This window comes from Mastomys coucha, unplaced genomic scaffold, assembly GCF_008632895.1.
Source record: "Mastomys coucha isolate ucsf_1 unplaced genomic scaffold, UCSF_Mcou_1 pScaffold20, whole genome shotgun sequence".
In the NCBI taxonomy this organism is placed as follows: Eukaryota; Metazoa; Chordata; class Mammalia; order Rodentia; family Muridae; genus Mastomys; species Mastomys coucha.
The window spans coordinates 106,971,623-106,998,827 of NW_022196903.1; the positions used below are offsets into that span (position 1 = coordinate 106,971,623).

Below are 27,205 nucleotides of genomic sequence, written 5' to 3' on the forward strand. Positions count from 1 at the left end.
AGAGAGAGAGAGAGAGAGAGAGAGAGAGAGAGAGAGAAAGGGTAAGTTAAAGGATTCCTGGGCCTCAGCCTCCTCTTAACCTTCTGCATGGACAAATGACCCCTGGGCTTATTTAGTTTCACATGTGGGTCTCCTTTTTATTAGTCACTTGGACCATTTAAATTTGTATAGCTGAATTGATTTTCACCACACAAGTCACTCATTTTCTATTTTGGGAACAGGGTCTCATGAGATGTCCTAGAACTAGCAACCTAGCCAAGGATGACCTTGAACTCATGATCCTCCTGTCTCTATCTCCTAAGTGATGAGATTACAGGTATGCTCAACCATACCTGGCCTTCATCTGTATTCATAAAACCAAAACAACTTTTTAAAAATATTTATTTAGTTTATGTGTATGAAAGTTTTACCTGCACCATGCAAGTCCCTGATGTCCACAGAGGTCAGAAGAGGGCATCAGAATCCTGGGACTGGAGTTATAGATAATTGTAAACTACTATGTGGGTGCTGAAGCTGAGCCTTATGGGAGAGCAAGTGCTCTTAGCCTCTGAGCCATCTATCCAGGCTCCACATCTACATTCTTTATGGAAAAAATAGTAGAAAAGATTTAAAAGCATAAGGCTGGGCTATTCCTAACTATTTCCTCGCTTATTGTAAGTAGCCTCTCCTCATTTGGTTCTAAATTTCTCAAAAGCTTTCCTGCTGTCTGCTGAGAAATCCACCAATTTCACCATAATTAAATACATTTAGGATATATATGTGCTTACAGATAATGGAAGTATCTGTAAAAATATGAGAATAAAATAATGTCATTGTTGTTATGTGATGGAGTTGAGAATTTTATTGACTTCTTCAAGTCTATAAATAACCTTTTCTGTAATGAACACTTACTAAAGTGTGCATAATAAAACCATATTTGTGTGTGTTTGAGCACATGCATGCGTGCATGCACTTGAGAATATGTGATTGTGTGTGTGTGTGCACATGGTATGAAAGGAGCCTCCTCTGTGGCTCTCTGTTTTATCCACTTGAGACAAAGTCTCTCCCTGAACCTGGAGCTCTCTGCTTTTTTGGCTAGACTGGCCAATAAGCCCCAGTCACCTTTCAGTCTGCCTGCTCTAAGTGTGGGGTCAGGGTGGGGGTACAGGCACACATCACTGTGCACATCTGTTTATGTGGGCATTGAGAGTCTATACTCAGGTCCTCAGGCTTACACAGCAAACACTCTTAGCCACAGAGCCATTGATGTAACCCCCAATTAATACACACACACACACACACACACACACACACATACAGAGGGAGAGAAAAGGGAAAATTAAAGGCTAGTGAGATGACCTAGCAGATTGTCCCTTGCTGGGACCCAGATGGTGGAAGGAAAGAACTGAGTCTTTTAAGTAGATCCCAAAGTGCACTGTGACATGTGTGCATGCATGCACTCACACACATGCATCCACTAAGTGCTGTACAAAAGAAGATGCATGTAAGTTACTAAACGTACAATACAAGAGAAAATACATGTCTCATTTATCAACATCTCTCTCTTTTTAAATGTATAGCACTATCCTACTGGACCAATTAGCATTTATTTCCTTCTATGTTCCTTTCTTTCTGACCCAGTTCTATACTCCCAACTTCTCCTAGATTCTCCAACAAGAGATGACAAGGACATCATTCTCAGGCAGGCCCTGCTGATGTGCTGACCCCATGTCACAGGAGTGTATTTTTTTTTGTCCCTAGAGGTTAATTCAAACGGAGTCTGTGCCAATGGAACTTGGTTTCCTTCATTCTTGTCCCCCACAGTAACCCTCTATTACAATTAAAAGAGTACCATTGGACCATTTAAATAGATACTTACGTTACTAAAACGGAATATTGGTAGGAGAAAAGGCCATTGTGTTTCCTTTCTTATACCTTTCCACAGTAGCTCCAGCAAGTGTACAATGGCAATCTGAGTTTGCAACATGCTTTCCAGTCTATTTTCTGGTCTTGTTCTATAAGGATCCCATGAGACCTGAGAGGAGCCTGGAAATCTACTTTGCAATTGACAGATTCCAGGCAAAGTGAACTGAACAAGATCACCTGTATGGTGAGAGTGAAGACTGGAGTTTGAGGCCAGCTTCGTCTAACCTACAAGATCTGCCTAACCTACCAGCTCTGCCTAACCTGGCAGCTCCTCTGCCTAATCCACCAGTTATGCCTAACCTACAAGCTCCACCTAACCTACTAGCTCCTTTCCTAACCTACAAGCTCCTCCACCTAACGTACCAGCTCGGCCTAACCTACCAGCTCTGCCTAACCTACCAGCTTGGCCTAACCTGGCAGTCTGGCTCATTCTACACACCAGTCCACCTGCCCTACTGAAGGAGCATTAGCCCTTTAAGAATCCTTTTGGAAGCTAGGTTTGGTGACACATTCTAGCACTTGGGGGATAGAGGCAGGAGGATTGTTGTTAAGTTCAAGGCCTGCCTGGGCTGCACAGTGAACCTCTATGACAAACAAAACAAAATCCAAAACAAAACGCAGAAGAATCTTTCATCAGGACTGTCCAGCATGGTAGATGCTGGGGGATGAGGGACACTTAAAGTGTGGCCCAAAGTGTGTGAGAGATGCTAGATTTTAAGGACATTATCAGATAACCAAAGGTAACATTTCTCATGTTGATCAGAATGTTGGATTGTTGGTAATTTGGATGTAAGTTTGAGTAAATTTGTATGACTAAGATTAATGCTACCTGTTTTTGAGACAAGTTCTCATGTATTTCAGGCTGACTTTGAACTAGCTGTGTAAATGAAGATGACCTTGAACTTCTGATCTTCCTGCCCCACTTCACAAGTATTGGGATCACGGTTTGTTTATTTCCATGCCTGGTTTATGTGGTGCTGGGGATCAAATCCAGAGCCACCTGTGTGCTAGGGAAGCACTTCTACCCCTGAGCTATAATATCTCTAGTCACATTTTCTATTCCACTCGTGTGTATGGATATCCCTCCCATCCAAGTGCAAATGGAGGCTAGAGACTGACATTGGGTGTCTTTTCTGCCTTGTTTTTTGAGACAGGGTCTCTCACTGAACCTAGAGCTTGCCATGGCAGCTAGATAGGCTGGCTAGCTTTCAGGATCGGCCTGTGTGGGTCCCTCCTTAACTGGGGTCACAGCACTGGGGTGACAGGTACATGTGTCCAGGCCTGACCTTTATGTGGGTGCTGGGATCTGATCTTGGGTTTTCACACTTGCACAGCACACATTTTATACCTGGAGACAGTTCTTTGGTCCTATTTTTAAAGAGTCAGTTATTGGGGCATTTAAAACGACACATCTGGATTGTGTGGTATTCCTGTTGAGAAGAACTGACATCCTTATGTGCTCACTACTGTGCTCATGTGGTTTTGCCAGTCACATGACCTGAGAGGACCAAACCAGAGATAAAAACCTCAGAAGATTCTCAGGCTTAAAACTGTTGGTTCATGACGTCCCCAAACCAGCTTTGCTAAGCTTCACAGAGACCCTGAGCTCAGTGGTGTGGCAAGGGGGACCTATTCATGATTGTGTAAGAGTTATTTTTGCCAGGCAGGCCCTGGGCCCTTGAGGGGCTCTGTGTTATGACCTGTTTAGGCTTTGATTTGTGGGAGGGGGTTTCTTTGAGAACTGTAGGAGAAGGAACTGATTAGCACTATATCCCTTACACGGAACTGCCACTCGCTGACCATTGTGGGAGATCACTCTCTATATGAAATTACGCCACAGAGTGCAGCCCAAATTCTGGCTGGGAAACGGACACTCACCTTGCCCTCTGGCTGAGTTGCCAATGTCTCGAAAGCCCTCTCCGTGATATCAGTGTTTGAGACACTGAGACAGAGGAGTCCTCATCCCTATCCAAAAGGATGGGAAACCCCAAGGGAAAAGGAAGAACATGAGCAGGTAGGATAATCTGGTAATGGGATCCTGAGCCAGATTTGTAGCATGTGGGCTCTCTGGGCTTCAGCAGGTACATGGGTGCTTAGGAAGGTCCTAGAGTCCCACTTGGCCAGCAAATATCCAGGTGGTACTTCATTTAACTGCTTGTGAATCCTCCTGTGTTTTCAGCAACCCCTACCTGAAGGGTAGTGGCTTCTTGTGTGGTTCGGCTCATGCATTCCACACCTTAGGGCATGACCTGTTAGGTTTGGTGGAATGGAGGTTGTGCTCTGCCTTGCACAGTGATGTCTACATTTGACAGTTTGCAGTACTGTGGCCTCGGGCTTGCCAGTTAAGTGATCTATCACTGAGCCATACTCCAGTCCCATTTTATTTTGTAAGTCTGAGTTGTCAATACAGATCTAGAGAGTTTATATTAGGTATAGATTTTTGGCTTCTTTTTGAGAAAAATTCTGAAGGTCTGGCCAGCCCAGATTGCATCTCCATAAAGCCGAGCTTTCCTGGGTTTGAGTAATGAGGGTTCCTGTGTGGCCAGGGCCTAGCTCTTGGTTTGCATTATGCTTCTGAAGGTGTCTGAATTTGGGGGACTTGCCCACACGCTCTCTCCAAGCCTAAGTGGCAGTCACACACTTTGTAGCCCATCTTCAAGTACTGGCACCATGCCCTCCCTGGTTCCCTGACAGCCCCAGCTGGGACTGCTTCAGGTGCCCAATACTGCTCCTCTCCTCTCTTACCTTCACGGAATAGGCCAGTGAGATGGTGACAGCCAGAGGAAGGCCCTCGGGCACAGCGACCACCAGCACCGTCACACCGATGATGAAGAACTTGACAAAGTACTGTACGTAGACAGGTGTGCACTCCGTCAGCCATGGCTTCTTGTTGACCACGAAGGTGTCCACGGTGAAGTAGAGCACCAGGATGATCACTGTGATGGCCGACATCACCAGGCCTGTGACATGGGGATACCTGCTCAGAGAGCTCCCAGAGGCGGGTGAGATGTTCACTAAACCGCTTCTGGAGGCCTCTTGGGCAGACCTCAGCTCATCTGCTAGCTGTTCTCCCTTGCTCTGTGGCCAGAAGCCTTGCTTTGATTCTCAGGGAGGCTCAGTTGCCTCTTCTGTACAATGAGGCATAGGGGGAAGATTTCCTTTCTGGGGTTTTGTAATGCTCACGTGGACCTAGCATGGTGCCTGTCCGCATGACACTCAGCCACACTAAAAACATGTGGCTAGGGAACATGTGAGTACATCGAGAGCCACCTCTATACAGCGGCCACACTACAAAGAGGAAAGGTGGAATCTTTTACGCATTCGCTCAACCAACACCTTTGAGCACCTGCGCTATGGCAGGTGCATGGTGCTTCCTCATTTAGGACACAGATCTAGCTGTAACAAAGACAGTATGTATGTGCCACCATTATAGACACGGATTGATGCTGGGAGGAAAAATCCCAGGAAGTCGTGGCTGAAGATGTGGCTGCTGTAGCTAGCATGACCAGGGTGTCGTCTTAGAGGAGGGGATATTTGAAAAGACATCAGGATTATGTGTCGTTCTCAGGGAGAGTATCCCAGGTGGAGGGAATAGATTTTTTTTTTTTTTTGGATGATTGAACAGAGGAAAATGACTGGCTAGCTAGGGTAATGCTGTAGCTCAAGAGATACACTTGTTTTTTGGGGTCCCTCCTGCCAGATCAGTGTGCCTATCCCTGACCTGCCTCAATTGCTCACAAAGGTATTCTGGGGACTGTGCCTATTAGCTTTCTTTGATGGAGGAGGGGTGATGGTAAGGGCCCGTGGGTACAACCTTCCCAAACAGATGCCCATGATCCCTTGGCTGATGTACATACGGGTCTCAAGGTCCAGGCAGCTCTGCATGGTGGATGTGCTCTGTCATGTAGCTTGTGGTCTAGGAGTCCCATAAGATGAAGCAAAGACTAGGAATTCTCCACAATTTTCAAAACTCTGGCTCTCCACTGTCTCTCATATGCATTTCTTACTTAGCAGACTCAGCTTGGAGTTGCCCATCCATAAATCCCTGGCCACCAGGGATTCAGCCCCAGAGGGAAGCAGTGGAAGGCAAGGGGCCCCAGAATGCCTGTGAGCTTTATCCCTGGCAGGGTGGATCAGGGACTGAGGTTCTCAGAGGCCAAGAGGTTGTCATCACTTAGTTTCTTGGTCCCTTGGTGCCACATGCTACTGTGGAGTCACTTGCCTCTGGCAGCAACAGCAGGGAAGGGGGAAATCCCTGGGCCCATAGCTCCCCACCCTAAGCTCCAGCTGCGGAGCGTCAGAGCCTGGCTCTATCCCTGCCTGACAGCCGCAGGGGCGGGAAGCCAAGCTCCCCAGCAGCCGAGAGAGCTGTCACCAGGTTTAAATATAGACCACTGAGCCTATAATTTGCAGCTGTCCCCTGCTGCGCTGTCTTTAATTAGAAATGGAGACAGCCACAGAGGCCTCCGTAGCCAGGTGGGAGGTCTTTGCCTTTCATACATCCTCAGTGCAAGGGGAGGTCAAGGCTGTGCTGCAGGGCTGGGGCTCACCTTGCAGCTGGGTCTGGCTCCCTGGGCTAGGAGACTGCCACAGCTATCACTTGCAGCTAACATCTCAGCCTGGGTTGCTCTCTGGAGCTCAGATAAGTTCTTCTGCAGGGGCTCTGCACCCCCCTCCCCCATTCCTCAGTCCCCCTTCTTCACTATAGCTAGGGTGGGCACTATCAAGTCCAAATCCATTCTGGCTCTCTCTTGCTGTTACCTCTTCCGAATTTCCCTGCTGTCCTCAGGATAAAGTCTTCGCTGTCTGGAACTATAGAACGTACAGGGTACGCCTGCCACTATAAAAGCCACAGGCTAAGTCCCCTGTCTACACAGTCACCTTTAATTCTCAAAGCAACCTGCCTTCCTGTGACAAAAAACGTATCCCCATTTACAGAGGAGTAGGCAGGGACTCAGAGGTAGGGAAGGCTGCCACTGCAAATCCTCAGAGCTGTGCTGTGGCAGTCTGTCTGCAGAGCAGGGCTTCGTATATCCAAAGCAGGACAGGCCTCGAGGACCACTGGAATCAAGGTAGAGGGCAGAATGGGGCAGGGGTGGGAAGGGAGGTCCCTCTGTGAACTCACCCGCCTTGCCTATCTGCACAGCCAGCTTGGTGAGCTTGCCCTGAAGCACCGACTTCTCTTTCTTGTGCATGTTGGCTTTTTTCTTGTCATCTGCATCGCCGCCCTCTGCGCTCTTCAGAGGCTGCATCTCCATAGCAGCTGCCCCGTCCTGCTGCTTGGCTGTAGGGGCAGAGCATGCATGTGCACATAGACACACACACACAGGTTAGCTATAGGCCGGGATGCTTAGCACCCACCCTGCCTGCCCAGTAGAAATGCTGATTGCCCCATCTGGGCCCTGCATGGCTGGCAAAGAAGCCTCGGATAGGACCTGCCCCTTCCAGCTGCAGTGTCTGGGTCCCAGTAGCACCTGGGACCTGGGATCAGAAATACATGTGGGAATTTATAAGACAGGGCTTTACCCTGGATTCCCAGCAGGACAGGGCTGAACCAAGACCCCACCCTAAATGGGCCCTTGGTCCTCTCATGATCAGATAGAAACAGAAGGGCTCCCCTGGGTATTCTTGAGGTATTCTTGGGTTGCTAGGGAGTTATCCATAGGAAGGACACAAAGCATGGCTTAAAAGGAAAGTAAGGTGTCCCAGGCACAAGTGTCAAGCCCTCATCTCTGGTCAAGGATCCTTGTCACCATGGGATAAACAGAAGGACCCATGGCTCTTGTGAGCAGAGGCCAGCCAGCCTTCCACCTGTAATAGTCTCTAAGAGCCAACTTCCAGACCCCAGCCATGGGAGATCCTGATCCATTTGGGAGATCCTGACCCTGGTACATCCTCTACCTCAATGTGACACCTCTTTATCTTATTATGAGAATCATGGTTGCACCCCAAAAGATGCCAGAGCTCCCCACAGGCATGGGTGCGTCTGCCTCTGGCCCCAGTGCATCCCTATCTCTGTGTGACTCTAGCCCCATGGCTGCAGTTACCTTTGCTCTGGCTGCTGTCGGCACTGCCATCCTGCATTTTACCTACACAACAGAGAATTTCAACAAACAACAGGCAGCACGGGTCATCACGAGGACGCAACAGACCACAGACACTCATGTCACAGACAGGAAGGCCTAAGGTGCTCAGGGATGCTGAGGAGATCTGGAATGAAGGCCGGCCTGGCTGTCATGTTAGCCACAGGGGCTGTGGGGGCAGAAGGGCTCTTGGTTCTCTTTGGGGCCGGTTGTGGGGACGTTTCTGTTGGAATAACCTTGGCTTGTTTTAGAGATGAAAAGAATGAGCTGGAAAGTAAAAGGACCCAGAGTATGTGCACACTGAAAGCAGAGGGGGGGGGGCCCAGACCCCCAAACTGAGCCAGCATGATTCTATGGCTGAAAGGAGGAAAAGAGAAATGCTCGGGTCTTTCCTTCCTCCCTCTCTCCCTTCTTTTCTCCCTCCCATTCCTTTGCCCCAATGAGGATTTGAACCTACAGCTTTGTATATGTTGGGCAGATACTCTACCACTGTGCTATATAGCCCCAGCCCTTTTATGTTTTAGTTTTGAGACAAGGTCTTGATAAGTGTCTTAGGCTGGCCTGGAACTCATGATCCTCCCGCTTACCTTTTAGCTACATCACTTTTATCTGAGAGAAAGAGAGAGAGAGAAAGAGAGAGAGAGAAAGAGAGAGAGAGAGAGAGAGAGAGAGAGAGAGAGAGAGAGAGAGAGAGAGAGAGAGAGAGAGAGAGAGAGAGAGAGAGAAAGAGAGAGATATCAGAGAGATCAGTTTTCTAGAATGGAGAGGAACGGAGGTCAATATGTCCCTTTGTGCCTTATTTTGGGCTGGGTGGGATAGACTATTCTTCTGAAGGATATGATGCTAGACACCAAGGACACCTCTGCCTAAAATTCTGTAGAGCGTACAGGGCACAGGGTGAGCAGGGGGTCCCCAGAAATGGTAACTGAAGGTCTGTGGGAATGTCCTCATCCTGGGAGGAAGCCTCTGGTCCCTGGAAAAGAGGTCTTAAGCAGTAGTACCAGCTTCACAGACAGGCTAGCAAGAGCCAGTGGCTATACTGGGTGCTACTGGTCATGCCGGGGCCTAATTGACCCTGGTACATCCAGTTATGGTGGAAGGGCTCAGTGTAGGGCTTTCTACTTGCCATCAGTGCTACCTGGGAACTTTTGCCCCAGCCTGGGCCGTTGTGAGTGAGCCTGCATGGAGGCTGCTTGTTCTTGTCTGAGACAGCTGCTTTCAGCTGTGCCGTCCTGTCCACTAGGCCTGCATCATCCACTGGAATTTCCTATCGCTTTGGTCCCTCAGGAGGGGTGGGGGAAGGCTGTCTATTCATGGCATCTACTGCCAAGGCCACCAGGCAGGTTCTAGGTTCACACGGTCTCCATGCCTTCATGCAGTGCAGTGTTTCTCAACCTTTCTGATACTGTAGCCCTTTGGTCTCCTCACTACTTCACAACTGTACTATTGCTACTGTTATGAATCATGATACAAGTATCTGATATGCAACCCCTAAAGAGATCACATGACCAACAGGTCAAGAAACACTGCTGTAGAGCTTATCCTTGTGTCTTCTGAGAAGGATGCTCCTGTTACACTCCTATATCTATGGAAGAGAAATGGAGGCTCTGAGAGGGAGTTTGCTTTGGAGTGTAAAGGTTTCAATGCTGCTATTTCCTCTGCCAAGACGCCTCTGATCTCAGGGCAGGGGGCTTGTGGTGGCGCTGTGAGGGGTTCCTGAGAGTCTTGTCTACACCAAACAGCTGTGTGGCCTTGCCTCTCCTACTCCGTTCTCACCTTAGCACAGTGGGGTGATGTATCTAAACTCTGGGAGCACCTGGGGTTTTATATTCAGACCAGCCACTTCCAGAGCCCAGCCTTCGGCTGACTGAAGACATTTCTGCAAGTGTCACGTCTTGTCAGGCCCTGCAAGGTCAGGTGAGAGGAACTGTCAACCTTTTAATTTTATAGATGAGAAAGCTGAGGCCGATGGAAGTCCTGAGGCATCTCGTCTTCACAGAACACCTCTAAAATAGCCCTGGAGCTTTGAGATCAGCTTGCTACCGTCACTGTGGACGCTTGGTGGGTGACTCAGACAGATCCCAGCTCACTAATTGCTATCCATAACTCTCATCAGAGGGCCTCAAACCCACCTGGGGTTTCAGGATAAAGACCCTTCTGGCCCTATTGTAAGATGCTTTCTTTTGGATTAAATACAGCATGAAGACGAGTTTTTTTTTTTTTTTTTTAAGAGAAAAGAATAATGGGCAACAATTACTTTTTGTTTCTTATAGTAATTTTACTAACTGGGTTAAGGGGTGCCAGAGGACTGGGTTCCCAGAAGCACCCCTGGAATGCTAGAAGGGCTTGTTTTACCTCATATAACCAGATGTCCTAGCTGCTGCGTGTAGCCATTAAACCCAGCGATTCTCTCTTTTATTGCCATAGCGATTACACGGCCAGACAAATGATCAGCAATGCACACGCTGGAGAAAGGGAGCTGTATCTGGGAGCGTTTTGTTGCAGATGGCCTGTTTTGTCAGAAGCAAGGGACTTATTTGAGGCTCTTATTAAACTGGTGCCCACCTGGCCCTCTATCGCACTGTGGCAGCCAGCCCTCATTAAGGACCTGGAAGATGGGCCTGAGGATGAGAGAGAGAGGAACAAGGATGGGGGTGAGTGAGGTCTCCCAGGCTCTGCTCTGCATATATTCTAGATGGACTGATTCATCTTGAACTTGGAAGATCCCCAGACAGATGACAATAAACAAGCTTCAGTGGGGATGGGTTACAGGCTAGGAGACCTTGGAAAGGTCACTTCTCTTCTCTGTGAAATGGGCTCATGGCAACCAGAGGGATGCTGAGGAAAAACACTCGCTTGGTGAGCACTGTTTTGATTGACAACGTGATGTGCATGAGTGTAAAAGAAATGAGGCTCCCAGGATGGGCAGACACCCCACCTTTCAGATGAAGACTGGGGAGGGTCACAGTTAGGGAACTGTGTCTGTGGCTGTTGTTTTTTCCTTTCCTGTACCAGCAAAGTTTGGCTCAGAGAAAGGAGGCGAGATTATAGTGGGTTCTCTCTCATTGCCCCAGGCCCAGCCACTAGCTCCCCATGCTTCCTTCTGGAGTCTGAACAGTACTACAATTCAAATTCTCATTTGTTGGCCTGGATTGGGTCTGATTGTTTGCTTGCCTGCCTGCCGGCCTTCCTTCCTTCCTTCCTTCCTTCCTTCCTTCCTTCCTTCCTTCCTTTCCCTCTTTCCCAGGGTCTTCTGATCAAAGAATACTATGGCCCTGCCTATGCTAAGCAAATGCCCAGCCACTGAGCCAGGTCCCCAGCCATTGAGATCTTTCACACAGGACCCTACTCTATTACCCAGGCTGGCCTCAAATTTATGATGTTCCCATCTGCTAGGATGCCTGTCTCCTAAATGTTAGAATTCTAGATTCATAGCACCACATCCAGCCCTCAAATGTCTTGGATTAGAGGATCATTTTCCTGGGGGTGGGGGTGGGAAGTCTCTTCATTTTCTTGGAACACCTATAAGACACACTTCATTGTAGAATCCTGGATTGGCTGGAGGAAGACACCTCAGAGCCAAGCATGTCTGTGTTCTGGATTTACAGGCCCATTCTGCTACTTTATTTATTTTTTTAAATTTTATTTTATATGTGTGAGTGTTTTGTCTGCATGTATGTCTGTGTACCACAAGTGTGCCTGATGCCTGAAGAGGTCAGAAGGTGTTAGAGCCTCCATGCTTGTGTGCGTGGAGCTACCGGCAGGTTTTGAGCCGCATGTGGTGAGAAGCTAGGGCTCTTACGTTGTTCTTTTGTTCGGAGATGGGAGTCTATGTAGCCCTGGTTGTCCTGGAACTCACTATGTAGATCAGGCTGGCCTCGGGTTCACAGAGATCCACCTGTTTCTGCCTCCCGAGTGCTGAGATTAAAGGAGTGTGCCACCACACGGGGATTAGACTAGTGTCCTAATTTCCTTGAGTCTCAGTCTCTTCATCCTTCATATTCAGACCAAGCCTGTGTCACAGGGCCTTCAGGAGGATGAAAGAGATAGAGAATGGGAACAATGGTCGCAATGTCAGTTGAGAAATCAAAGCTCCTCATCCTCTCTGTGGGTTCTGGCTGCAGCCTGCAAAGGCAACACTCCTTTTCTTCTGGAACCGGCTGCTGCGGATGATGCCTGCATACTGGTCTCCTAGGGAAAGTGAGTTCTTGGTTCCTTCTAACTCAGCTGTGGGTTTGCCCATGCTGGCTCTTTCTGTCACCTCTCAGCCACCCCTCCCTGTCGCTTGACACCACCCACAGCCCCAGCTGCCTTCCTTCCTCCTCCTGGGCTTGAAATAGACCCATACTAGAATTAGCAACTGCTTGCAGAGGTGCCTTGTGCAGCTCCTGACATCTTCTGGGTGGGTCTCTTGGTCGCTTTGAAGGCAGGTAGGCCTGGCTAGAGGTGTAGTGTGTAGGGTAGGAGGATGGGGTGGGTCAGAGTATCCACATCCTGCAGGTAGGGGTGGGAAGTGAGCTACAGAATGGATAAGAAACATGTCCAGCACTCAGCAATGGACACTTCTAGCCCTTGCCTTGGCTTCTCTTGGTAGTATATTCACAGCCAATCCCTAATGTCTCGAGTATCCAGGTATGACCTAGGCGGTTATCACAGGACCTAATGGGAACACAGGTGGTGTCTGACAATGGTGGACAGTGGAGATCCCTAGAGCAAGTGTTTATAATCTTCCATGGTTGTATATGAGGAGAGAGTGATGAAGATCCAGGGCCATGGGCAGCCTTCCCAACTAGCCACCCCAGGGAAGTAAGAATGCAGAGACCCTTAGACACTCCAGCCCAGGCACCAGCGAGACACACCAGTCCAGACTAGAAGGACAGACTAGGCCCAAGTCCCACAAGCCTTGATACCTGTTGACTTGGCAAGAGAGAAGAGAAAGATTGAGGAAGAAACGTCTGTTTGTGGCTCAGCCATGCCAGGTGGGGTTAAAGGGCTGAACTCCAGCCTGAGTCTCCGCCTTTGGGGAGTTTTAGAGGAGGGCTTGAGCTTTTTCTAGGAACCCAGATGCTGGCTGCTGGTTAGTTCCTGACCCAAGGTAATATTCTAAGACCGGAGCTGGAACCATGCTTAAGGGTGGGCCACACTGGGTGGCATTCTGCTTCTCATGGGGCCAGCTGAGGTCATATAGAGCTGACTTCCTGGGTTGTGCTTTTAAGTACCTGTGCCATTTGGGAGGGAGAGTGTTTTGGGGAGGCCATGCATGTCGGAAGTCTGTGGGACCCAGGATAGGGAAAGCCTCAAGTAGGGGGTAGAGAAGAAGGCACCCAGCAACCCAGCCCAAGAGCTCGCCGTGGAGACGTACCATTGACTAGGCTGGCATTTGCGCTACCTGCAGCATTTGCAGGTGCTGCGCCGTCGGCCGCTGTGGGGGTGGGAGGGATGGAAAATGCAATGTCACAATGGAGAAGGCGACCACAGAAACATGAACCTACTGGGGATAATCACATGTCTTATTCTTAAAAAACAAAACAAAACGAAACTCTGCTGTAAAGTGAGGAACTCAAATTGGGGGATGGGGTGAAATGTTCCTGTGGATGTCTTAGGGGAGGGTGGGGACTGAGACTCAGGACAGCATGGAGTGTGGTCAGATGCTCAAGTAGGATGGCACTTTAGTAGTTATTTATTTTTGAGACAGGGTCTCACTGTGTAGCCCTGGCTGTCCTGGAGCTGGCTCTGTAGGCCAGGCTGGCTTGAACTCACAGAGATCCACCTGCCTGCTTCCCAAGTGCTGGGATTAAAAGCACACACCACAGAACTGGTTGGAATGGTACTTCTATGGTGACATCTGGACTGTATTGACTCTGCTGGTCAGGTGGGAACCCCATGGAATAAAAATTCCAGTCCAGGGACTCATCAATTCAAAATATTCAGTGAGTGGTATATGACCTGGACAGTTATAAGGGGCCTTTCCTGAGACCATCATAGTTGTGTCCCTGAAGAACTGCTGTCAGTGGGGGGTGATTTAGGATCAGGCCACTGCCCACCACTTCCCTTTCCTTCCTTGACCAGCTCATTGAAGATCACTGCAGTAACCCCCATGTGAGATGTCTCACCAGAGAGGGCCTTCTAGATGTCTCCTTTTATATCAGGGAGATCTGAACTTAGAGATTAACAATGGTTTGGCACCACCAAGCTCACCTTTATGGAATTCTTTCTTGGGGTGGGGATATGGTCATGTGTGAAGCAAGAGGCAGGGACACTAGTGAGTGAGGTGGACACACTGTGTGCTTGGAGATAGGAGCTGAGACTGCTTAGTAGGGATATTAGTTGGTTGTGGGGCAGGGTGCTATGATGATAAGAGAGGTGCTGCATGCTAGTGTGTGGGGCTTCAATGGAGGTGCCATTTGGCCTGGGACATAAGGACAAAGGGGAGGAGTGAGGGTTTTTTTTTTTTGTCCTGATGGGTTGGAATACAGGAGATCACAGAGGAATGTCTGGAGGGACTAATCTCTAGTAGGCAAGGGTCTACTCCAACTATGTGGTGCTGACTTAGGGGCAAGGCCTAGGGGCCCATAGCTGCAGCTATTCCTAAGAGCCCATCTTCCCTGAGGGTTGTCTTACTGTACCTGGTAGCTGAAGGCCATCCCCCTTCTTCACACCTGTGTGATGATTTTTGAGACATGTTAATGAAGGAGAAGCACACACAACCTTGTGTGCATGCCACACCAGACCACACACACACACACACACACACACACACTCTCTCTCTCTCTCTCACACACACACACATGCACACACACACACACACACACACGCACACACACTTGCACACATACATGCACCATGCATGCAAACATACACCCATACACACATACACCAGGCATGCACACAAACATGTATACACACACATGCATGTGTACACACACATGCATACACACACAAACACACACACACACTATACACGCATGCACACACAAACGCACATACACCCCTGCACATGAGACCATCCTGGACTCTGAGCTGTGTCTCAGGTTGACATGATGGAATGGGAAGTCCAAGGGGTCCAATTCTGGCTCTTCTGCCACAAGCCATTTATATTTCACCTTGACTCCCTACACAAAACTGAATCTGGTACCTCTGTATTCTGGTTCAGTGTCAGCAAGGGGCCCTGAATGGTACCCAAGGGGCCACTGATGCCTGTCTTCTTCATGACATCATCAGATATAGGATTCATCTGCAAGAGCTTCTGGATGTCTCTCCCCAGCCAGGCCCCACAGATATTGGAACATGGGTTCAAACTACTGCATTCCACCAACTTCTTAGCTCTACCCTACCGCCTGCACTTAGTCTATTCACCCTGGCTACAGGTCCTTATTCACTCATGAGACCCTGTTCCAATACCTGCTGGAACTCTCAGTCAACACTTTGCCCCATTTTGAACTCAGCCCCACTTTGCTCTTTCCAGCTAGACTTCCCAGCTAACAGTGAAGCTTCGCTGCTAATGTTCAGTATTGAAGGGACAGCTGTGACCCTAGGGGACACACTGGAAAGGAGTTCTTCCCTCAGATACCAGCAGCCTTCAGTCCTGATGCAGGTGTTGTATCCCAGTGGCCTCTGAGCATGGGTAGCATACCTGCTTGAACTTGGGGAGGACCATCTGCCCTGTTATCAACCTTTCCCAAGCTCACAAAAGGTCAGAGTGTGGGGGAACGCTTCCCTAGAGCTTAGGCAAGGAATCAAAGGGCTGACAGTCTTAGATGGCACTGTGCCTGAGACTGAGTGTGGATTCCAGGTAAGGAGTTGGCTGTTCTGGCCTTTGGGCTTGGGACTTTTTATGTGAGCATCTCTTCTCTATTTTGAAAGGTATTTGTATCACAGACCGCACTGAGGGACACCAGGTAATAAGGACTTTTACTTTGAAAGGGTAAGTAGAGCCAGGACTTGGGCACTGTGAGCTCCTGGGGAATCAGAGCAGTAAGCATGGGACCAAATTCTACCACCTTCCCAAGAATCACCTCTGCCCATGCCTGTCACTGCTGGATAGATTTAAAACTGCTGGTAGAATGAACAATGTCAGAAGGAATATTTCTGTGTGAGGACTTCTATTTAATAGTGAAGTGATGGGGAAAAAGCTCCTTATGGCTGCCTCTACTGTTGGAGTCTGGAGATTGAATGACATGCCCAGCATCCTGAGCCTGACCTTAAGGGAAAGGAGGGGCCTCTGTGACATGACTGGACAAGACAAAGACTAGGGAAGATGGAACATATAGAACCAACCCAACTCCAGCAGACTCTGAGGACAAAGGTGGCAGCTATTGGCACAGGGCATGGTGTAGCAAGTGCTATATAATGTGGAATGAACAGATAAATGGAAAATGTGGCCTTAAAACTCCTTTCCTGGTTTTTCGAGTGTGTGTGTGTGTGTGTGTGTGTGTGTGTGTGTGTGTGTATGTAGGAGGCTTACCTTTTTTGTCTTTCTTTTCTTCCTCTTCACCACCAGCCCCAAGCAGGGTAAATATGATGCCAGTCTGAGAGTTCACACCCACAGCAGTCACCACCATCCGTCCTGAGCCCTCCATCACATGGGTTCCTGAGGAAGGTATAACCCAATTACAATCACATGGCCAAAGATTCCTCCACAAACGAACAGAAGGACCAGGTGTCTATCAGCTTGTAGTACCTTGGTCAGTTAGAGATGGGCCTGAGACAGTATTACAAGATTGTCTCTCGGTTCTCTGTCCTACAGAAGATACAGGCTCAGGACCTCCTATCCTGGCTTTGACAGCCACTTCCTACTTGTCTCTACCCCCTACTTCTTTTCCCACTGTTCTTATAGGCCAATCAGGTGATAACCTCTTCTTATGGATAGTATTTAGAATCAGACCTCATTCTGCAACCAAGAAGCAACGGGAACTAAGACCTAGAGAGTACTCCTGAGGGCTGGCTCACCTTCCCTTCTAATGGAGAATTCAGAGGTCTGTGAACTGAGATGAGAAAACCTCAAATCATATATGCTTTCATGAACCTCAAAGTGAAATTCAGTGTTTTCTCCTCATTACAAATATACACAACAAATGGAACCTATCACCAGAAACAGCACACATAATTGTAGATCCATTATAGACTCCTGGCTCTTTTCTTATGATTTACAGCCTTGGTGGATGTTGACTATCGTCCCTCTGACAGTGGGCCAGTAGTTTGTCTTCCCACTGGATCTAGTTTCGTGTGCTAATATAGAAACACAGACATGACTGTGCCACACACTTTAAAACTACTTTATTTCAACATAACTGGTTTCTGTAAGTCACCCTGCGCAAACCTTCGAAGTTTCATGCCGAGGAGGTGGGTATATAGTGACATCAGATTCCCTGGGGCATTTATGAGGCAAGAAAATCCCAGGCACTTTTTCTAGAAAGTTACCACTACTATTATCATTGTTGTCATGGTTGTTATTTGATGTACTAGAGATGAAATCTAGGCTGTGTGCCTTCGAGGCCTAATGCTCTACTGCAGAGTGTCTTCCTCGGTCATTTTTGAGACAGGTTCTCATGTATCTCAGCTTGGCCTTGAACTTGCTGTGCTGTTGAGGATGATCTTACACTATGGATCCCCATGCCTCAGCCTTTCCAGTGCTGGGTTACAGATGTATTCCATCTGGCCTGGTTTATGTGGTACTAGGGATGGAACCAGTGTATGCCTTGCAAGCACCCTACCAGCAGAGACATATCTTACTTAGGCCTTTTGGCATAGTTAGGTTTTGAGACACCATCTCACTAAGTTGCCTAAGCTTGGCTTTGAACTCACTCTGGCCCAGGCAGGTTTTGAACTGTGATTCTCCTGCCTTAGCCACATGAGTAGCTATGACTGCAGGCCTGTGTTACCACATTCAGATCATTTTTTTTAGAATCTCAAGTTTCTCAAAATGGGTTCCAGAAAGGCCTAGAATTCTTAGGGGTCTGGAAGGGCAGCTACTGAGTGAAGTGGCTCTAGGTTTACTCGTCTTATTTTATTTATTTATTTATTTATTTATTTATTTATTCATTTATGTGTGTACATGTTTTACCTGGATGTATCTCTGTACCACATGTATATAGTACTAAAAGGGGATAGAAATGAACATTGGATCTCATGGAACTGGAGTTACAGAGTTACAGAAGATTGTGAGCTACCTCGTGAGTACTGGGAACTGAACCTGCGTCCTTTGGAAAGGCAGCAAGTGGTCTTAACTGCTGAGCCATCTCTCCAAGCCTCATCTTTGGGGATTTTGAATCACCAAGTCTTGTTTTTGGGAAGGCAGGCCTCTACTGTGCTGTCTTAGACACCACAGAGAACTTGTGGGAGAGGGAGACAAATGATATGTGTTTGTTATCCCTGTGTTTGGATGGGAGAAGAGATGGGAGGATCAGGAGTTCAAGAACATCCTCAGTTAAAGGACAGCCTAGGGTATATATTGAGTTTGAGGGAAGCCTGGGCTACATGAGACCCTGTCTTAAGAAACAATAAGACAGGGCTGGAGAGATGGCTCAGCGGTTAAGAGCACTGACTGCTCTTCCAAAGGCCCTGAGTTCAATTCTCAGCAATCACATCACATGGTGGCTCACAGCCATCTGTAACAAGATCTGATGCCCTCTTCCAGAGTGTCCGAAGACAGCTACAGTGTACTTACATATAATAATTAAATTAATTAAAAAAATTAAAAAAAGAAACAATAAGACAAAGCCAAGATGGGAAAAGGTGCTCTTTCTACCTCTCTTTGAACACTGGACTATCAACCTTCAGGAGATGGCAGTGCTGACACACGCTGAGACACGATGAACCCTGGGGACACTAAACAAGCTGGAATCTGAAAGCTAGAAGGTCCACAAGCTTCTGAATCCAGAGACAGAAAGCAGAGTGGGGTTGCAGGGGGCTGCCAGAGGCTGCCAGGGAGTGCCCAAGAAGCTGCGGTTTTATGAGGGCAGAGTGAGCTTTGTCTGGGGAACGTGGAGCACCTCTGGACGTACAGGGCATCTACGTTACAGGAAGGTGCTAAGTATCACTGAATCTGACAGTGGCTGCCTGGGAAGCAGACAGCAGCCATGCTTACTCAACTAGTCTATGCACAGGGAAGCGCAGGGTGGCCTCTGTCTCTCAGCCAGCTCTGGCACATCCAGTAGCCATGTGTGCTCTATGAGACTATGCAGCAGAGTTAAGCTGATCTGGGTGTTAAGTGTTCTGGGTGCCAGCTCTGCTCATGTGCTGGGAGGAAGGGATTGACTGGCTCATGAGATACATAAGGAAGCTGAATCCCCAGGAAAGCTTTGGAACACCCACTGTGTCCTGGATCCACGCCATATCCCCATCCTACAAACACTAATCTCAGCTCTCACGCCAGAGGGAAACTGAGGGAAACTGGGGCTGGAAGGGTGAAGTAGGTTGCCCCAGGCCCCACACTGGTGAAAAGCAATGGCGAGCTTTAAGACTCTGTCTTTACAGCCTAGAATCTTCAACACAGCCCGCATCTCCCAAGGGGAAAGGCCCCAAAAGCTAGCCCTAAAACCTGGGTGAGAGAAGGCTGGTGTGGAGATGTCTGTGCTGGTCCTTGGGACCAGAGGCTACAAGAAGGCTGTTTTCCTCAGCCCAGCAGAGGAAGGATGGAAAAAGATGTGGGGGGCCAATTTCCACTCACGATAAGCAGGCCTCAAATCACCTTCTAATCTAATCACTCCCATCACACCCTGGGGGCTGGCAGCTCCTGTAACCTGTGCAGGTAGAGGACAGAGGAGGGGCAGACAAAGGGCTTGCCAGATCTGGGAAACCCCCAGGGGCTTCTCAGGCCTACTACTGGATAGAAGCAGGGGCTTGGGTGGGACACAGCTTCTGTCCTCCAAATGTCACTCTGACAATGTCCAATAATTCAGATTCTTCCAAGGCAATGGTTCTCAGCTTTCCTGATGCTGCGATCCTCCAGTTACAGTGACCTCCAACCATACACTTATTTCCTTGATACTTTATAACTCTCATTTTGCTACAGTTATGAGTTATAATGTAAATATCTGATATTCAGGGCCCTGTGAAAGGGTCATTTGACTTCCAAAGGGGTCATGACCCAGAGGTTGAGAACTACTGTCCCAGGGGCGTGGCTGGCTCTCTAAAGCCCCAGTGGTACAACCAGAATCCAGGATCAGATCCCAGCCTTCTTGTGTTCCTTGTCTCCTGACCTCTGGCACTTGACAGCTGACCCTGAGGCCTTTTTCAGAAGTACAAGATGGTCTTAAGGTTAAGCAAACTAACCCAAGCTAGTGTTCATATTCCACAATCTATTGAAGGTCACCTGTCTCTCAGGAACCTGCTGCAGGGGGATTTCTGGGTAAGTGCTGTGGCTGGTACCTCTCTAGGCATCAATAGAACAACTGCAGCCTTGCTCTGGTGTCTGAAACCCATGGTGCCACCGACCTGGGCTTTTGGGATTTCTCAGCCCTTCTCTCTGCCCATTCTGATGTGCCATGGTTTGGTGTTTGTCCATCTATCCATCCTGGGGTTAGTTTTGTGGATGCTTACAACCTGGTCTAGTGACTCTGAATAGGAGGAGATCATTCCAGATTCTTCTCCTTGTTCCAGGGATGAACTTAGGGATTAACTTGGTGAGTGCTAAGCTAGAACTCACTTTCCCTAACTCTCCTCGATTTTTCTATGCTTTACGCTGAGTGTGGGCCTATGGTCTCCACAACAGACATGGACACAAGCTTCTAGGGGCTCAGGGTTCTTTTAGGACCACAGCTGGACAGGACTGGGACAAACAACTGTAACGTGTCTTGTCTTTGCCTTCTTTGACATCAGATGTGTCATGTGCCAGCAGGAAGTTCTGAAACTGGGATTTGGGGCAAGGTCCATGGATACCCCAAAACTAGTGCCTACGGGTCCCTGAAGTAGACCAGAAGGCTGGCAAGGGTAAAGAGTTCAAGGCTTCTGGTCATAGCAGCAACTCCAGATTTACCCAGAGGAGCTGGGGTGGAGGAGTGGCAGCCTTGAGAGGTGGGAGAGCTGGGCAGGTCATGGAAATGAAGGAAAAGTCCTTGTTTCCATATACTCCTTTGAAGTGGAACAACCAACCCATTCCCCTGAGCAAATAGGGGCTCAGGGAAGATGAAGAGTTGTTTGGGGTTCCCAGCCAAAAAGGATTAGAACCCAGCCTTGTCCCCATCAGCTATAAGGAAGGATGTCCATGGGGGTCCTCAGTGTCTACAGACCCTGTGCTGGTGGTTTCCACTTTGTGATACCACTGACACACTACGAGCCTTATTCAGGTAAACTGAGGCTCAGAGAAGGCAGTAACACTTCTGAGGCTGCATAGCAATTGTACTCCAGAGCTCAGGGCCATTCATTCCTGCTGCCTACTCTTCATACATTCTGCACAGCTTCTCCCTCCTCACTTTGCAGGACTCGGGGCTAAAGCTGGGCACAGCCTCTGGATGGCATTGGCCTCAGGTTCAGAGCTCCCTAGCTGGACTTGATTGGCTGGAGAATTAGTTCAGAAGTAGGCGGGGCCCCTCAGTGAGAGACCAGTTAGATTAGGCAAGAACATCCTCAGGTCTGTACTTTGATGAACGTTGATGGTTTGCACAGTGCAAAACTCATCAGCATTGCAAAGCAGAACCAAGTGTGCTAACATGGTGGCTGTGGAGGGCACCAGTAGTCCTGGGGACTTCCGGTGAGGTAGGCCCTAAGCAGATGGCGGCAGTTAAGCCAGGCAAAGAAGTAGCAAGATGAGCATTGGGAAGAGGGTCTGCCTGTCCCCCGCCAGTGTCTGGAGAGCACAAATCCTGAGCGTCTGTAGTGAGGTCCAGGGATGGTGGGTGAAGCTGTGACTCTCAGGGTTGACGACATCAGATGTAGTGCCCTCCCAGCAAGCCACTCTGGTCCGTCCAGCCTCTGCTCATGCACCAGCAACGGGAATGCACTATCTGCTTACTATCTTTGTACTTGTTCTGTTCCCTGCTGGGGACCACACCTGCCCTTTCTCTGCCACCCTTCCTCTTGCCACCCTGCTGGGCTTCAGTGTGTGGCCTGCTTCTTCCTCATCCATCTAGTTAGTTTATCATGGGCATGGGGCTATCTTTGTGGATCTCAATTCTAGCTCTCCCCTTTTAAGAGGTAAGCATGTTTTCCAGAGCTTCCCACCAGACCGCTAGCCACCCAAGGTCAGCACAACCTTTGGGAATCCCTGGTCCAGCCACCCTCCTACATCCTGCCCTCAGGGATGTTACTCGGACTTTGATATCTGAAAGGGAAAAGCAAATCCACTTTGACTTCACATAGCCTTGGGAACCCGTGGTGGCTTCTGGAGATCTCCCCTGCTTGTCTTGGTCCTCACATGCCACCAGCCCATGCTTTCTGGACCCATTTGACTCCTGATGAGAATTCTCTGTCCCCTGCTCCACCCTAGCACATCTGAGCTGTGTTCCCTATCCCATCTCCAAGGACTACAGGCCTCTCTGCTCTCTTGTGGCTCTGGCCCTTCTGGCCCCTGAGATGTCTCTAGCTCTACCCTTCTCCTTAAGAGAAGAAAGGGGTAAGAACCATAGACTCCCTAGCTGTGCTCCCCAAACTCCTCCTCATGACCCCCCTCCTTCCTCTTCCTAGGAACAACCTCCCGACTTTGCCTTCAGCTTGGTTTCATTTCCCTCTGGGCCTCCTGCCTCTGTGAGGGACCTGAGATTCACCTTAAACCAGCAACAGCCAGTTTCCAAAGCATCCCTGTCATTCTGAAATCTCTGTGTCCTGGAGTCCTCCCTGGTTGGCTTGTGACACTGTTAGCTAGTGACTCTGAATCCCATCTCTACCAGGCTCCTGCTGGCATCCTTCCTCCTACTCTTTCTCCATGCTGTCTAGAGACTTGGCACCTACTCAGGCCCTGGGCTCCCATAGAAACCATTGCAATGCTTCCTCCAAGGATGCCTGCCTGCCTGTCAACTCCTGCAGCTCAAGGACTGGAACCAGGGCCAGTGGGGGTGGGGCCATCTGATCTTTCATATGGCCCCTTGTTCCCAGAAGGGACTGCTCTTCTATGATCCCTCACTCAGACCCCAGGGCCTTTGCACTTGCTGTTATATCTGCCTGGAATACATTTCTCAATGTTCTGACTTTAGCCTGAAAGCAGTGGTTCTCAATTTGTGGGTGGCAACCCCTTTGGCAAACCTCTAGCTCCAGAAATATTTATATTACTATTCATAACAGTAGCAAGATTACAGTTATGAAATAGCAGCAAAAATAATTTAATGGTTGGGGGTCACCAGAACTTGAGGAACTGTAATAAAGGGTCACAGCATCAGGAAGGTTGAGAACCACTGATTTTAATGAAACTTCCTGAGTCAGGTGTTCCACGACCCGCTGAGATTCTTCCCCGCTCCAGGGCCCCTCCCCCTCTCACTGCAGTCTTGTGTCATTGATGGATTAACTGCCCCAGAGATCACCTGACCATTTGCTAGTGCATTCCTTCCTTGACTGCTACCCTCACCAGGTTCAAAATTCCAGCACAGCATAGATCCTTGTCTGTCCCATTACCCACTGGCATACTAGGTGCTTAATAGATACATGGATATACTGGCTAGTCTTATGTCAACTTGACACTAGAGTCATCTGAGAGGGGGGAACCCCAATTTAAAAAAAATGACTCCATAAGCTTGGGACAGAGGCAAGTCTGTAGGGCATTTCTTAACTAGTAACTGATGGGGGAGGAGCCAGCCCATTGTGGGTGGTGCCACACCTTGAGCTGGTGGCCTTGGGTTCTATAAGAAAGCATGTTGAACAAACCATGGGAAGCAAGTCAGTCAACAGCACCCCTCCATGGCCTCTGTACCAGTTAGTGCCTCCAAGAGTGCCTCACCCTGTTTGAGTTCCTAACCGCTTTGGCTGATCAACTGTTATATGGAACTGGGTGAAATAAGTCCTTTTGTTCCCAAGTTGCTTTTGGTCATGGTGCTACATCACAGCAAGAGTAACCCCAAATAAGACAAGCAGTGAATACATTCTAGATAAGTCAATATTTTCTATTATCTGAAAGACCCATGGATTTTTCTTTTGTATCGCCAGGTCATCCCTCTTGCCTGCAGGGAAATGGACCACGCGAGCTCCTATTAACCCTCTAAACTCCAGCTCCCTACTACCTCTGCTGACCTTTCTACACCTTTCTTGGCTTTTGCATACCACTTCCTATCTCTCCTGGGGGGGTAACTCTTTGAAGGGTGCTTTCCCCAAACCAGTTTGGGCTGGAGACCCCAACAGCATAGTCAGGCACTGAGACCTCTTAGTATCTCTGTAGGGTTTCACAGAGGTGTTTCCCCCTATGGGCTCCTCAGCCTGACTCTTGCCCCTCTGTGGCAGCCAGAAAAAATGCCAACGTGACTAGGCAATCCCATCCAGGGAATTGCACTCTACTCAGAATAACGTCGGGATTCTGACTGCAGTCCAGGATCCATGTATTATCAACCTCTCTGTTCCTCACTCTAGTGTGGTTCTACCTCTGGGCCTTTGTATTTGCTTCCCTTCTTGATCTTCCCCAGGAGTGGCAAGACTGGTTCCCTCCCATTGTCTCCCCCGTCACAGGGCCTGATGCATAGTGGTTGTCCAGAAAGACTCACTTTGCAGGAAACCAAACCTCTAGAAGCTATGGTGCTGGTGTAGGACACCTTGTAATGTTTGTGGTAATGGTGCCAGGCCTGGCCATGGCTCTGTGCATGGCAGGTATAATGTGAGTTTGCTTGAGAAAGGGGTGGTGTGCTCATAGGGAGCTGATCCTGCCAGTAACCTCAGAGTCAGGGACCACACCAGCCTCCCATGGTGTGTCTGTGTGTGTGTGTGGGGGGGGAGGTGGAGGGGAGCTGGCTGCAGGGGCACTGTGGGCTGCAGCTTACCTGACAGCAACATGGGGTCCTTATCCACAGACTTGCGCACCTGGTCCGACTCCCCTGTGAGTGAGCTCTCATCGATCTTGAGGTCATTGCCCTGGATGAAGAGGCCATCAGCAGGAAGGAGGTCACCTGGTTGGAGGAAGAGGAGGTTCAGTGGAGTCGGCTGGACATAGAAGCTGGGGCTTTTGGGAGGGGAGGTACCTAGTATGCAGCATGCAGACCCAAGATGGTGCCTGCAGTCAATGCAGATACAGTGACATCCTTGGAGCCTGATTCAGAGCCATGCAACTATGCCTGGCTCATGCAAGTATATGTTCTTCATATTGTATATCCTTTGACCTGGGGCCAGTGTGCTCTGTGGTTCGTTTTCCTATAATCTCTTTTGTAGCTTGGAGAAAAGCTTTCATGACAGCAGGCTATTTTGGGTGGACTGAAGATACCTCAGTCAAGTGAGCCACTAGGACTATGAGGAAGCCAGCCATTTCCAATCTCCCTAGTCTACACCTACTGACCCAGGACACCTCTTATCCACACCTCCTTTGGAGCCAGCCTACTTGCTTTTTCAGTCGCAATATGAGAGGCCGGGGATACTTACCCACCTATTTCGACTCTTGCTAACTTCCACCAGCCTGGAAAAGATCTATCTGAAGCCAGTTCAGGGATGGGAAATGGATTTTGTCTCCTAAACCCACCCTGACAATTGGGGAAGCTGTCCTGGAAGACTTCTGAGGCTGTTTTCTGACTAAGAGCAATGACTGATTAGTCGTGTCTGCTGCAGGTGGAGGCTGGAGTACAGAGGCATGTATGTTATGAATCTGACATTTCTGATTTAACTGGATGTGGGAAGTCTAGGTCTCCTCTGGGACCCACAGGACCTTGGAATACATTCTGCCACAACACAAGATTTTAGGGACCCCACCCCAATCCCTGAATTAGGTTCTTTGTATCTGCCTGTTCTGTCCCACCTCTACACAGACTCCAGATCTAGAATCATGGACAGGACACTTACCATATTTGATCTGGGCAATGTCCCCGACGACGATCTCGGCCACAGGGATCTGGACCACTTGGCCGGCCCGGACGACGGTGAACTTCTGCTCCTGCTCAATTCGGCTCTGCAGGCCCCGGAACTGTTTCTCCTTACTCCAGTCATTGAAGGCTGTGACGAGGACCACACAGATGACTGACAGCAGGATGGCAGCCCCCTCGATCCAGCCTGCTTCTGCTTCACCTTCATCCTCTGCCCCACCCTGGGCCGTGGCACATCCTGTAGAGAGACAAGGAAGCACTGGGTTCCCAGACCAGCAGTCAAGAGCTGCCATTACTTACAATACATTACATTAGCTTTGCTAAGTAATCCCTGATAATCATTTGATCAGGTGCCTCTGTGCCATGCTCTGGGCAAAGGGCTTCTCCTGGTTACTTTATAGGGCGCTTGTGTATTTCTTCCACACATGGGAATGTTAAGGCTTCTCAGAGGGGTCTGCTAACTTCCCAAGCTAGGAAGGGCAGGTAGAAATCGAGAACGCCATCCCAGGCAGCACAACTTTGAAGACATCGTCTGAACCCTACCTGCCCTGTCTCTGTCCTAGCTGTGAGATAGACTTCAGTTTTCATGAGACAGGATTTCATGTAGCTCAGGCTGGCCTTAAACTGCCTATGTAGCTAAGATGATCTTGGAATCCTGATCTCCTTGCCTCCACTCTGAATGCTGAGAATATACCACGCCTGCTTTTATGCAATACTATGGAAGTGGGGGAGGGGCATTGCTGACAACACCTCCTAGGGCTCGGGGACAGGGAAGTGGCAACTCCTTGGCTTACCTAGCAGGTAGCAGGTTCTTCCTAACTCAGGCCACAGCAAGGACAACAAGACTCAAGACACAGGCTGCTACCTGCCCCACAGTGATCCTGCACTCCACACTTGGCACCACTGAGTCTCCAGTATGGGCCTACAATTCTAAACATTGGCCAGCCCGTCAAGAAAAATGCCCAACATGGAGGCTCTGTCTGCGATGCCAGGGTGTGCAGAGCCTGTGGCTCTCCCTGCTGCCAACATGGGTCCCAAGAGCAAGAGGCATCTGAAAATTTCTGAATATAGAACCAGAAGCTCTGAGTGGCCAGGGGTCACACCCTGGGTGAGAGCTGGGTGATCTCCTCATGGCTTGTATCCCCGGAGCGGTGTCTGACCATAACCTTTGGATAACTCAGAAGGAATGCCTTCCACGGGGCTTGGCTTGCAGAGGTACTGGGCAAGCCTCAATCCTTGTCCCTCAGCTGACCAGAGAAAGGAAAGAGGCCTAGAGACAGACAATGATTCAGCCAGAGT

General features: G+C 49.0%; 1 protein-coding gene across 13 annotated transcripts in view; it reads right to left on the reverse strand.

Annotated features, from left to right (window-relative positions):
* Positions 1-27,205, reverse strand: part of Atp2b2 (ATPase plasma membrane Ca2+ transporting 2) — a 310,888-nt gene that overhangs the window by 44,411 nt on the left and 239,272 nt on the right. For 7 of the 13 annotated variants that reach the window (XR_004122243.1, XM_031382950.1, XM_031382951.1 and 4 more), the window contains 8 exons: positions 25,887-26,144; positions 24,881-25,006; positions 16,453-16,578; positions 14,615-14,647; positions 13,351-13,410; positions 7,953-7,994; positions 7,031-7,189; positions 4,651-4,865 (listed from right to left, as the gene is read on the reverse strand). Coding sequence is in view for 12 of the 13 variants with exons in the window: in XM_031382950.1 (XP_031238810.1) it covers positions 4,651-4,865; positions 7,031-7,189; positions 7,953-7,994; positions 13,351-13,410; positions 14,615-14,647; positions 16,453-16,578; positions 24,881-25,006; positions 25,887-26,144 (1,019 nt within the window). In the remaining variant the exon portion in view is untranslated. The remainder of the gene's footprint in view (positions 1-4,650; positions 4,866-7,030; positions 7,190-7,952; positions 7,995-13,350; positions 13,411-14,614; positions 14,648-16,452; positions 16,579-24,880; positions 25,007-25,886; positions 26,145-27,205) is intronic. The other 6 variants (XM_031382958.1, XM_031382957.1, XM_031382960.1 and 3 more) reach the window with 3 other exon arrangements.